Genomic DNA, 12,712 nt, shown 5'->3' with positions numbered 1-12,712 from the left:
GAATGATTCAATGGATGATCAGAATTACAAGCTATCTAGGCGAGAAATTGGTCCATATTTATACCTTCATCTTGAAAAATTTCGGCTTTCACCTGTCGATTTCTATCCCCTTCCTAGTCGAGCATTGTGTAACCATCCAAACTGCTGCTTTCATGGCTTGAAGCCTTTCGGTGACGTCTTGGATAGCTGCCAGGAGGTGGAAAAGACGTGGAAGCGCTCCGGGGTGTTCGGGGTCAAATCGAACACCCACCTCATTGAGGACTCTGACCGATATTCTTCGACAAATTTACAGAAACTTAATAAGATATTCATAGATTTATCAAATCTATCTATTTACTCGTTTTATCCTTCGCATCCTCCTCCGCCGCAAACTTGGCCCGCGCCTGTTCGAGCTTGGACGGTCCCTGGCGATCGCTTTCTTTGGCTTTGGCAGCCCATTCTCCTCGTCGTCGTTTGTAGAGATCCATCGACCAGTTCCTCCAGACAGCCCGGCCGACAAACGAATCTCGGAGCGCCAGTTCATGCTGCGACAGCTCCTGCGCCATGCGCTCCTTGACGAAAAAGAGATCCTGCGTCGCCGTCCACAGCGCATCTACGACACGCGACCCGCTGCTGTCCAGCGCCAGATCCTTCAGATGACCGGTGAATCGGGTGGTGAATTGTCGCCGGAATTGGCGCGTCGAGGTCGGCAGGGTCAGTGCCTGCTGAAGCACCCGCGAGGCCGTCGGGTCCTTCGCGAGCTGTAGAAGCGTCTCGGTCGACTGGGCTAGTAGACTCGCATAGATTAAGGCGCTTAGAGGCCCTGGGGCCGCCAGCATCGCTTGTGCCAACAGCGACCCATGCAGTTTCTCTGCTGGGGTAGAGCCCGACTCCTTCGATGACGGCTCTGATTCCTTGGGGATGCTGTCGAGGCGGAGTATCTGCTCGAGTCGTGTAGCGGGGTCGCGAACGCAGGCAGCCTCCAGCGATCGAGCGAGGGGCGCCGTGTTGACTCCACGGACTACGCATCGCTCAATCAAGACTCGTGGGACAACCGTCCGGGACCGTTCGAGGAGATTGGGGATCTGTGGCAGAATCTGCTCCATGGCGGCCTGAAGGTCGTCCTTGCCGAGTCGTTCGAGTAATCGAAGAACCACGTATCCGGCCGTTTGATTGCGTGCGAATGAGCCGATCTGGTCGCGCATAAAGTTCTTGTAGAGGCTCTTGAAGAGTTTGCCCGGCATGTAGCGCACCATGGTTTCCAGCAGGCGAGATCCTACCGGGTCGTAGAGCAACCCGCGCACAAAAGTGGCGCTTGCGGAGCCCTCTTCGAAAGTGTCGTCGGAAACCAGTCTTCTCGTGATGGAATTGGGGTCCTTCGCACTCGATTTGCCAAAATGCGACAGCTCCAATGAAACCAGTACCTGCAGAACGGGGTTCCCAACGGGATGGGTGGCCAACGCCCGTAGATAGGTATCATCCAGCACCGACACCATGTCGTTCATGATCTTCTTCACCGCAGTCTCGAAATACTCCGGCACGCCCCGTTTCTGCGTGGTCGATTCCCCGTCTGCTGTAGCCTCGGTGGTCACAGTGCCCAGTCTTTCCTTCTTGCGGCTCGCGACCACCGACTCATTCGACGACAGATCCACAGGCTCCCCCGCAAGGACCAGGAGAAGCACCCGGATCGTATGCGAGGCAAACCGTTCCGTCAGAAGGAATCCCCAGTTTCCCTCCAGCTCCTCGACGACCTGCATGAACATCTCCGCCAGCGACAGCTCGGGTTCAGGTTCATCCCCCTCCTCGCCTGCATCCGCCCGACTCTCCTTCGTTTTCGGCGTCTTCTGCGTCTTCTGCGTCACCCCCGGTGCTGCATTGATGAAGAGTGTCTCGCAGCAATGGCTGGCGAACCGGTGCTGCACCAGATGTAGGAAATGGCCGAGGAACTTGCTGAACAGTTGCCGGATTTGGCGAATATCCGACATCGATATGAGTTTCTCCATGAGTCGCGAGCAAGACTGACTGCAGGCAATCTTCAATTCTTTCCCACGAGCCTCCCGGTAGACACTATCGATGAATAGTCGTCGTTCCTCCTGGTCCTGGAACTGGTTCAGTTCCAACATCTCGTTCGCTCGCGAGAAGTACTCTTGCTCGTCGCTGTCGAGGAGACCGTAAAAGGGCATGTCGTTCGACGGTGCCCCTTCCTCCTGAGGCTCGTCCAGGCGGATGTAGTCCACTCCATGACCGAAATCGTTCAATGGCGCCTCCATCTCATCCGTCGTAGGCTTCAATCGCTTGGGCGTCGAGTCTTCGGGCGCTTCGTCGCGCTTTCGCTTGGCTGCATCCTTTTCAGCTTTTTCGGCGGCTCGACGGCCTCTCTTCTTATTTTCGCGAGGCATCGTACAATCTCGTCCGACGAGGAATTGGCAGGGGAATTGTCGTTTGATCGTTTGGTCGTCCGTCGCTGGAAATTTTCGGGATAAAATGTCCGAGCGTCACTTCCGCGGCGAAGTGTTTGCTCCGTTTGCATTCGCTCACAATGACGTAACAATATCATTTAGTTATTTAACTATATTTTGTAGTTATAGTTATCGTGTTTCATTTTAGGCCATAATACAATCCAGTCTTGGAACTAATTATACAGATGAATAAATAGCAGAGATATGTCGTCCACACTCCACATGCTGCTCCATGCTCACGGTACGCGAGCCAACTTTGCCCTTGTGACGAGGCATGATCTGGAGTCGTGCCTCTTCCTCCTTCTTGTCGTCTCCGCCAGTCTCGAGGGGCGCACTGATATAAGTTGGTTTGCACAGGTTACTTCTCCTGCCCGTACCGAGTTGATAGTGTTCGTTCCCTCCCCACCAGAGCGCATCAAAACCCCAATCGTCGCGGCTGTCCAACGATGTCGTGGGTGATGCCTGCACATGAGTTTTATTGTCCATCACCGCCGACACATGCGTCGTGCCAACGGAGATCTCGTGTAACCGGATAGGGGAGAGGGTCTTCGCATGTTCGTCATACTCAAACAGACCACTCAACCCTTTCACCTTGGTGGGCTCGTCCTGCAGATGGGACCACTTTCCATTCCCCAGGGCACCCCAGATCCCTCGTCCACAGGTCCAGATGTCAGCCGTAATCCGGTCCAGGTCGCGGATCGCAGATGGGTTCTCTCCGGGGCCGACGATCCGCTTCGCATCGACCGTGAAGAAGCTGTTGGCTCCTCCAGCAGCAATGCCCGTCACCTTAGGGAGCCAGATCTTGCCCCGATACAACTTTTCAAGAGACAACAGCACAGGAGTGTTGCTAAACGGCAACGAAGGGTCGAACTGCACTCCCAGTTGCCCAAAGGAGTTGTCTCCAAACGCAAACAGGCTCCCGTCTTTGGCGAGGGCTAGTGAATGGTAATCTCCCGTAGCGATCTGGGTGATTTTAGACCCCTTGAGGGCCGTGACCTCATGGCAGGTGTCCACGGGCCCCTTAGGGCGCGTGGCCCATGTCAAGTCTGGCACACCAAGTTGCCCGTGAGAAGGGTAGCTCTCGGTGGAAGAAGCCACCGAGAAGACCCGACCATAATTGGTCAGGAGAAGTGCATGCTCCAGCCCACCACTAATGGTGGTGATCCTTTCACCCAGTTTCAGGCTCGGCTGGAGGCTCCGATAGCTTACACCAGCGGTCCCAGACCAGAAGGGGATCCAGGAACTTTCTTTGGGTTTCCGTCCAGACGCTTGGTCGTCCTTCGCAATTGGCAGCGAGTAAACGTTTCCATCGGAGGACAAAGCAAGGATCCGATCGTTGGACATGCACAGCGAGGTCAAGTTCTTCCCGGTTAGAGTCTTTGTAGGCCGAAAGTCGGTTTCGGAATAGCCTTGACCCCATTGAACCAGGTCGCCATTCTCGGTAATTGCGGCGCCAGACTTGTCTCCTATCTTCAAATCCCTCAGCACCTGGTCGTCGAAGTAGGAGATCCTTCGAGGCGTTTTGATCACAGTCTCCTTCGAGTCCGGGTCCACAACACGATAGGCATTTGTTCCCCATACATAGACTCCTGGACTCATCACACTCCTCTTCTTTTGGGCAAACTCGGAACCTAGATCACCGGAAAACTTCGAAAGAGTCTCGCTCTTGGGTTCGATTGGGCCCTCTACTTGACTTCCTTGGCTCGTTATATACGAATAGGCGAGAAACGCAGCTGTACCCGTTCCAGCAAGACCCAATGAGTTCCAAAACCAACGCGATGAAGAAGTAGCCTGTCCCCTCGTGCTTGGGCCATTGCCAGCATATCTTCTCTGCCCACGAATGGCCGATCGGCCACATCGGGGAAAGCAACGTGAAATGGCGGCGATATTCGCCATCGGTTGTCGCGAACGAGCTGTCCACATAGTGCCCTCAGACGTCGTTTCTCATCCAAAGCGCATCCTGTTATTTAGAGTCAAAAGTCGTGGGGTTTAGACGTCCTCCAATAGCTTTCCCATTCAACCGCGGAAGAAGCTTGCGGTTGCGTCAGTAGCGGAGGCGGAGGACGACGGCAGAATACCGCATTGGATCGGCCACGATTTGATTGGAGACTTGCCATGCTTGCTGTCGGTATAAGGTTGCTGATGGGCAAACTCCGGCTTCTCTCCTTTTGAGACTAGGGCATACGGTCCAGCACATACGGTTCTTCCTCACCATGCGCCAACAGGCTACAGGACGGCGATCTCGTCGGCAGACAGCCCCGTCTCACCCGCCTCAAGCACTCCAGGCCAAGGAAGCCCAGGAGGTAGAGACAGTGCCGGAGGACCTAGACGCGTTGACGGATATTCACAATGAGCTGGATTTCATTGAGTGGTATAATGAAGTGGAGGATAGTTTGCTGGAGACCAGCTATGATGAATACCAGTAAGCATCGCGAAATCATTGCCGGGCGGATGAAGCATCGTGAAGAGAGGCTGACCATGGTGGGCAATTAGAGCCTGTCTCCATGAACTCCAGATGTCGAAATCTCATCTGGACTCGCTCTTATCGGATACCTCATCTACCCTGAACCTGTTGAGCAGCCTGTCCCAAGACTTCCAGGCGGTCGAGCTGCAAACCTCCCAGTTCCAGAAACAGTGCGAAGGGCTCCTTTCTGCTCAGAAACGGGATTCGGAATTGGCATCGAATATTCAAGAGAATCTCCAGTACTATGAGTTCTTAGACCCAGCTTCGAGACGGCTAAATGCTCCCGGTGCTGGGAATACTGTTCGCGGGAAGGACTTCTCCGATATGCTCAGACGGCTTGACGAATGCTTGGACTACATGGAGACGCATGTTGGTATTTTTCCGGGGGAGCATCATCCATCTTGCTAACTTGCTTATTCGCAGCCCGATCAGAAGGAGGCCAGTGTTTACCGTTCCAGGTACAGACTGCTGATGACCCGTGCTCTTACTCTTATCCGAGGACATTTCGTCTCAGCTCTGCGAGACGTGTACGTAAGCGCCTCGAAGAAGATTGCGGACAAACAACTCAACGACACCACGATGTCCGCCCTGCTTTATGCCAAATTTCGAGTTGGCGCGCCGGAACTGAAACAGATTGGTCTCGAGATTCAAAAAAGAGCCGTCCCTCCGTTGGACCCAGACCAAGGGGCAGAAGCCGAATACCAAAGTCTCCTCAATGAACTGCACGCAAACTACGCAGCCACACGCGGGAAGCTAATTGTACCCTTGGTGCACAAGAACCTCAACGATATTGCGCTGGCCCCTAGCACTTCAAAGGATCTCGTCGCGTTCGCTCGCGGAAGCATCAGCTACGTGCGTGGAGTATGTTTGGACGAGTTCGATCTTTGGGGAGAGTGGTTCCACGGGCAAGGGGGTCTATACGACTTTCTAGAAACGATCTGCGAGCCTCTCTATGATCGCCTCAGACCTAAGATCATACACGAGGACAAGATCGTCAGGCTCTGCCAACTTTGCACTCTGCTCCAGACGCGCTATCTACTAGACCAGGACGAAGAGACCGAGCACACGGACGCCAACCAGCTGGATTTCTCCTCCCTGATTCAGCCCGCGCTGGAAGATGTCCAAACCCGTCTCGTTTTCCGCGCACAGGCCTTCCTCCGCGATGAAATCGAACGGTACAAACCCCGTCCAGAAGACCTGGACTATCCAGCACGCAACCGGCCCGTTTCCATATCCGTGACTGAGGGACAGATCTCTGGGCGGAAGGTTGCACCGGTCGATACACTGGTCAGCCTGTCTAGCTCGGCAAACCAAGCAGAGGATGACACGGACTCGCCGCCGGATCAAGATTCCAAGTGGGACTTGGAGTCCCAAACCGCGCTGAGCGGTTGGTATCCCACTCTGCGGAAAGCCATATGGCTGCTAAGTCGGATCTATCGCCTGGTTAATGTATGTACACTAACGTATCCCCTGCCATGGTTTCAGATCGGTTGAAGCTAATCAGAATCACCTCCAGTCCACTGTCTTCGACGATCTCGCACACCAAATCGTGCACCAGACCATTGCCTCCCTTCAGCACGCAAGCTCCCTGATCAGCAGCAAATCCGCCATGGACGGACAACTATTCCTGATGAGCCACCTACTCATCCTCAAGCAACAGATCGTCGCGTTCGACATCGAATATGTGACTCCCGAAGTCTCCTTCGACTTCTCCGGCATGACAAACACCTTTTGGGAGCTTCGCGAACGCGGGGGACTCTTCAACCCGCGCAATCTGATACGACTCGTCGGCCACGGGCTCCTCCCGCGCGTGGTGGAGAACATGCTAGACGCCAAAGTCGAGCTCGATGGCCGTCTCCGCACCGTCATCAACGACTTCATCAACAGCTTCGCCACCACAATGACCGCCTCCCTCCCCGCCCAATCCCAATTCATCGACACCCGCAACCGCAATCTGCACCGCGGCGAACTCATCCTCCCCACCTGCCGTCTCCTCGAGTCTGAGGTACCTCGTCTGCGCAAGATCCTTGCAGATTACCTTCACGACTCCCGTATGAAAGAGACTCTGGTAGGCGCCGTTCAGGACCGCGTGATCCAGATTTACGAGGATTTCTTCGACCAGTACGTTGCCGCTGAGAAGAGTAAGGGCCGTCACCCCGGAAGCACGAGGAAGGGTAAGGGCCACGAAGACGCCGTCTGGGATGTCGATACGTTCTCCGAGTGGTGCGAGGGTGTCTTCCGTGTGGGTATCGCTATGCCCGATGATGAACTCGCCAGTCGAAGTCTGAGTTTGAGTCGGTCGGAGAGTTTGGGGTCTTGATGATTCATATCATGCATGCATGCATGCATCCACTGGTTCATTTTATTGATTCATTGTACGTGGTGTAGTAGCTATATGTATATGAAACTCTAGTTCAAACCAGTCTATCTACGAGAGAATAGCAACTTCAGTCATGATCCATTACTCATGCTTTAGAATAAGATCCTAGTATAGATGAGAATCGAAACCAGAAAGACAGGTCCGTCATCATCCCCGTATGCATCAAGCAGTTGCAAAAATAAAAAATAGAACAGAACAGAATAAAAACCAACTAAAGAAATACCCCTCCAGAACCGTTCATATGTTCAAATCCAGTGTTCTTCCAAATTGACTGCTCGGCAGTCTGGCTGACGATGGAATCATACCGCATTATGCTAGATATCAATCATGTACATCAAATGTATAATAGTATTATTTTTTGGCTCTTTTTAATCCTTCAATCTTCACTTTTTTTTTTTTTCTTCTTTCTTTTCAATGTATCACTTTGCTTTTCTCCTATCCGTTCCTTTCCTTGCCTTGTTTTACACCATCTTCTCTTCATGCTGCGCACGAATCAGTGCCGAAAATCAAATGGTATCAACCGCAAACGCCGTGAAATGCTCCATAGTATAACGATAGAGAGAACTTTTGTCTTCCGGTTCCACGGTGTAAATAAAAAATAATAAAGAAAAAAAAAGACTAATTCGAGATGCTTTCGTATGATAAACGTAAAGGCTAATGACGCGTATTATTTTGCTCGTAACTGAACGGGGTCTGGAAATGCATGCTGGCGCTGAGACCAAAGGGATCGGCATCCAGCATCGGTTCGTAGTTGCCCAAGATCTGATTGTTGTTGTACGCTCCGTTGGATCCCTCGTTCCCGTGCGCACTGAAATGGCCGATGCCCGAAGGCCCTGGGATCCCATGGGAGCCCGATTGCGCCGAGTTGAAGCCAGGCATGTATGGCGATGCGCCCACGGACGACTCATGTTCCTCGTCGATCAGATCCGCTTGAGCGTCATATTCCTGTTCTGTATACCCTTAGTCAGCCCGAGAATACAATCATAAAATAAAAAAAGGGTGCATACCTAATTGGTCATAATGCTTTTGGAACGGAGACGGAAAATAGGCCGATGGGAGACGGGGACCTCGGGGGCCTGAAGTACCCGGCACTGCGGGCTTGGGATCGCCCGACTCGGACGGACCGACGCTTAACGGGGGGGAGGCTTGGCTTATGCTGCGAGAATGGGACAACATCTGCGACCGGGATGGGGGCTGGTCGACGCCGATGGGTGACATGGCGCCCTGGAAGCCAAAGCCGGGCGATTTGGCATGGGAGGGCGACGAGACATGTGACGACGGGGTAGCATGGTACTGCGGCGACGGGATCCCATATGCACCCTCCCGGTTCTGCGACAAGCCGAACTGCTCTCCCTTGGGGGCGATCCCGGTCGGATGTCTCTGGGCGGTATTTCGATTTATGGCGGCGCGTTCCAGCGATGGTGGTTTCGCAGCCATCGGGTTGAGTTTACCGGGGATCCCCGCAGGGCCGGCAGCTTTCAGTCGCAGTTCGGCTTGCACATCGATACCTACCGGGACGATTAGGATGGGTAGGACGAGGGGACGAGACCAGATGGACGAACCTTTCTCCAGTAAGATGCGTTCCAGGAGGGAATTCTTGTAACGCAGCATCAGACATTCGTCGGCGGCGGTACGATGGCTTTGCTGCAGGGTCTGCAGGGTTTCTTCATTGCGCTTGATGGTGGACTCGAGCTGGCGGATGTATTCGGTGCGACGTTCGCGAAAGGCCGCCTGGGCCTGGCGATTGCGCTGTTTGCGTTCCTCGGAGGTGGCATAGATCTGGGGGTGGTTAATGAGAAGAGAACGGGAGATCCAGGATGATAAGGATGGAGCATAATGAAAGGAATCAGATAAGGACAGAAGGATAATAGTAATAGGATAATGATAGAGGATGTAGATGATCACTGATAAACAAGGCGGGGCCCCGGATTTGTCGCTCACAAACCACGCGGGAAAAAAAAAAAAGATTTTCTTACGTACAGGTTTCCGGCCTCCCTTTCGCTTCTGTGTCTGGGCGACGTCCTGCGTCAGTATCTCACCTTCGGCTTCAGGCGTCGAGACGGCAGAACTGATTGATCCCTCGACCGGAGGTTCGGGTTTAGGCACGACCTCCAGGTCATTTTGATGGGAATGGGATGTTTCAACCATAGAGACCATTGGAATTATGGGGGCGGAGATATAGAGCGAATTGATTTTATGAAGCTGGCGAATCTGGGGTTTGTGCGTGTATCTTTTTTTTTTTTTTTCTTGCCCTCCCCTTACGTAGGTTGAATCACCTTAACAGTGGAGAGAACAAAGGTATAAAAAAAATATAAAAAAAAAAAAGGAGAGAGAGAATGTGTTTCTTGACCAGATCAACTCAATCACATCCAAATTTCCCCAGATATACACCAAACCTGATGACGATCACCATATACACCCTTTTAGGGCAAAGCGAGCCACCAGGAAATAAAAAAAAAAAAAAAAAGTAATAAATAAAATCAAATAAAAAAGAATAGGAAGTATTTCCCCGAACACGTTCAGACGCAGACGCGCGGCAAGGCGGTGAGAAGGGACGTGCGAGCAGAGGGAGCGATTAGCAAGAGGGCCAGCAGAAGGCGTGACATAAAGAAAACTGATGATGGATAAAGAGATAACCAGCCCGCAGACAGGAAGGAAAGGAAGAAGGGGGGGAAAGGTGGGAAGATGTGAGGTAAAATTATTTACTAAAAAGAACCGGTTTGTTATTAAAGGGAAAATCCATGAGGAGAAAAAAAAAAAAAAAAAAGATGAGAGACAAGCGTGGCATGGAAGGTTCTCCCATATGGACTAATGCCATTTAGGGAAGCCAGACGAGGGGGTGGGAGGAGGGACGGGTAGTGATTGGCTGTGGTGCGGGATATCCACCTTTATTTGATCTTACATATTTCCATACTTACATTACTTACAGTGTATTATTCTTTACTATTATCATGTATTTATCATTCTATTATTTCTCTTTTTATATTATATGTAATATAAGATATGTATATATATTCTTGATCAAAGAAAAGTATGGTGTATGGATACTGGTAAACCCTACTTACTAAGTACCTACTCCGTAACTAGTTACGAATGAAACCCCTCCGGGTCGCCTATTTGACTCCATGCAGCCCCGAGTGGAGAGCACACAGACCGAAGTCCTCCGTGAGAGGGGGAGAGACGCCAGTCGGAAGCTCCTGTCCAGTCTCAGACCATGACGGGGAGTTGGAGGAGACGTAGTATTCTCTTGCCTAGCTGTTGGAGACGCCGCCGTCGAATCGTCGCGCTCTTTGTCCGCGGAGAAGGCCCGCTGCGAAAGTCACTTGGGCATCAGAGTTTTCCGTTTACCTTAATTAGTACGGAGTAGCAGGACTGTATCTCGACTCCAGAATATGGATATAACACCAATCTACTCAGATTCAGGATACTCTAGTATCTCTCCAGCCAGAGTACAGTGCACACTATAGTATCAGACAGTCTCAGACTACACAATATACTCAGTCCTAAACAACCTTGAACCGAGAGATTCTCCGGAGTCGCCAGATCACTCGGTGCGATCATCTGACATGGTCTGATCAAGGCGACGCTTGGCCAAGAGATCGACAGGCGCCTTTCGGACGGTTCGCTAAGTGTTGACTGGGGAATCTCCGGTCACTTCACTTTTACGGAGTATATGCTGGAGGAGATTATTCCTCTCAGTATGTTTCTGTCATCAGGTCTAACCCATTCATGTGGATCGTTATACAAAACTTGCAAGAGTAGAATCAATATCTTCTCTTATAATTCTTATAACTTTTCATCTTATTCGTTCTCTCTTGCAACTAGATGCCGCGGCTCCCCGCCCACACGGCTTACTCATCCCGCTGCCACGAGTTATTCCAAGCGAATTAATCCCTTCACATGCAAGAAACCATCATGACCCATCCCACCACCACCAACAACTCCTCCTTTCCCTTCTTCCTCTGCTGTATCCTCTGCATCGTGCAACTCCTTGACCATGGCCTCGTCGCCCCCCGCAGTCGATCCCCAACGTGAGGATTCAGGTTCTACCGAACGGAAACCGATTTCCCCGTCCACGGCAACCGACGCGGCAGAGAACCAGGCCTCCCTATCCCCGGATCAATCCCAGACGCTGCCATCGAATCAAACCGCTGCGACTCACGAGGATGACGATGATTCCGATTTGGACGATTTAGACGGTGAGTCCAATTTCCTTACCCCGCCCCTGGATATCTAACACGTATAACCTACCCCTCGTATTCCCATCCACCCCACTAATTATCGTCAGAGGTCCTCGACAACTTCAAACCCGCCCCTCCAGCGGCGCCCAGCAAGGATGTCCCCGCACCAACCATGACTGGCGATGCCGCCGCCGAGGGTTTCGACGAAGAAGCGTTCATGAGACAACTCGAAAAGGACATGGCCAATATGATGGGTCAAGCGGCGCCGGAATCCGGCGCTGCCGATCCCCAAGGGTTTCGAGACACCATCGAGCAGGGCGCGGACGCCTTCACGAAACAACTAGAGGAAAGCGGCATTCCCCCGGGGGATTTTATCAAGCAGCTTCTTGCGGACGTGATGGCCGAGGACGCTGGCGCTGGCGCCGCTGGGTCAAGTGCTGCGGGGGTCCCGGCAGCAGCAGTGGCGGACGATGGACAGAAAGGCGCGCCATCACCGGAGTCATTTAACGATGCGATCCAACGCACGATCAACCGGATGAAGGAATCCGGTGATAAGGCGACGGCCGCGGCATCGGAGGACGATATCTCCGATGATCTGATGGCGCAATTGCTCAAAGCCGTGGAGGCTGGGACGGCGGGCGCCGGCGACGAGGGAGATCTTACCAAGATGTTCATGGGCATGATGGAGCAGCTGTCCAACAAGGAGATGCTATACGAGCCAATGAAGGAACTCCATACCAAGTTTGGGCCCTGGATCGCTGAAAACAAGGGCAAAGGGAAGGTCTCCGACGAGGACATGAGTCGGTACGAGACCCAGGCCGTGATTGTGGGCGAGATCGTGGCCAAATTCGAAGAACCGGGTTATACAGATGGGGATCCCAAGTGCAGAGAGTACGTCTGGGAGAAGATGCAAGCGGTGAGTACTCTGATTCTTATTCGATTCGATTCAATTCGGTGCCGTCAAGAGACATAATTAACAAATGATTCAGATGCAATCTGCAGGCAACCCGCCGGATGAGCTCGTGTCTAATCCCTGGTTGGACGATCCGAAGGGCGCGGGCGCTGGGGGAATGCCGGACTGTCCCCAGCAATAGAAGGTAGCTAGCTACGGTCGAAGCTGTTCTGCATATTAGATTTATTATTCTATATAGCTGCATTGCTCTGTACATATTTGTCGATACCCTATTTACTCGATCACTTGCCTAGATCCTGATAACGCCTACCAGTAAACCGTACCCGAAAAAGAACA

General features: G+C 52.4%; 5 protein-coding genes across 5 annotated transcripts; 2 read left to right on the top strand and 3 right to left on the bottom strand.

Moving 5' to 3' along the window:
• Positions 1-329: 329 nt before the first annotated feature.
• nop9 (RNA-binding RNA processing protein NOP9) lies at positions 330-2,378 on the bottom strand (the record flags this gene model as incomplete). The annotated part of the gene is made up of 1 exon (XM_033572271.1): positions 330-2,378. One exon carries the CDS (start codon positions 2,376-2,378, stop codon positions 330-332), a length of 2,049 nt encoding a protein of 682 aa, XP_033425586.1.
• Positions 2,379-2,615: 237 nt separating this feature from the next.
• On the bottom strand, positions 2,616-4,361 carry ATNIH1004_007651 (RCC1 domain-containing protein; the record flags this gene model as incomplete). Its single annotated transcript, XM_033572270.1, has 1 exon — positions 2,616-4,361. One exon carries the CDS (start codon positions 4,359-4,361, stop codon positions 2,616-2,618), a length of 1,746 nt encoding a protein of 581 aa, XP_033425585.1.
• Positions 4,362-4,651: 290 nt separating this feature from the next.
• On the top strand, positions 4,652-7,222 carry COG3 (Golgi transport complex subunit COG3; the record flags this gene model as incomplete). Its single annotated transcript, XM_033572269.1, has 4 exons — positions 4,652-4,860; positions 4,932-5,271; positions 5,326-6,351; positions 6,419-7,222. The coding sequence occupies 4 exons, from the start codon at positions 4,652-4,654 to the stop codon at positions 7,220-7,222; spliced, it is 2,379 nt and encodes a 792-aa protein (XP_033425584.1).
• Positions 7,223-7,936: 714 nt separating this feature from the next.
• ATNIH1004_007649 (bZIP transcription factor) lies at positions 7,937-9,430 on the bottom strand (the record flags this gene model as incomplete). The annotated part of the gene is made up of 4 exons (XM_033572268.1): positions 7,937-8,232; positions 8,290-8,790; positions 8,845-9,061; positions 9,263-9,430. The coding sequence occupies 4 exons, from the start codon at positions 9,428-9,430 to the stop codon at positions 7,937-7,939; spliced, it is 1,182 nt and encodes a 393-aa protein (XP_033425583.1).
• A 1,849-nt stretch (positions 9,431-11,279) lies between these two features.
• Positions 11,280-12,557, top strand: pex19 (putative peroxisomal membrane protein receptor Pex19; the record flags this gene model as incomplete). The annotated part of the gene is made up of 3 exons (XM_033572267.1): positions 11,280-11,481; positions 11,571-12,379; positions 12,453-12,557. The coding sequence occupies 3 exons, from the start codon at positions 11,280-11,282 to the stop codon at positions 12,555-12,557; spliced, it is 1,116 nt and encodes a 371-aa protein (XP_033425582.1).
• Between the last annotated feature and the right edge of the window lie 155 nt (positions 12,558-12,712).

This window comes from Aspergillus tanneri (genome assembly GCF_003426965.1).
Source record: "Aspergillus tanneri strain NIH1004 chromosome Unknown AapTan_7_pilon_pilon_pilon, whole genome shotgun sequence".
NCBI classification, from domain to species: Eukaryota; Fungi; Ascomycota; class Eurotiomycetes; order Eurotiales; family Aspergillaceae; genus Aspergillus; species Aspergillus tanneri.
This window is presented reverse-complemented; position numbering and strand designations above follow the sequence as displayed.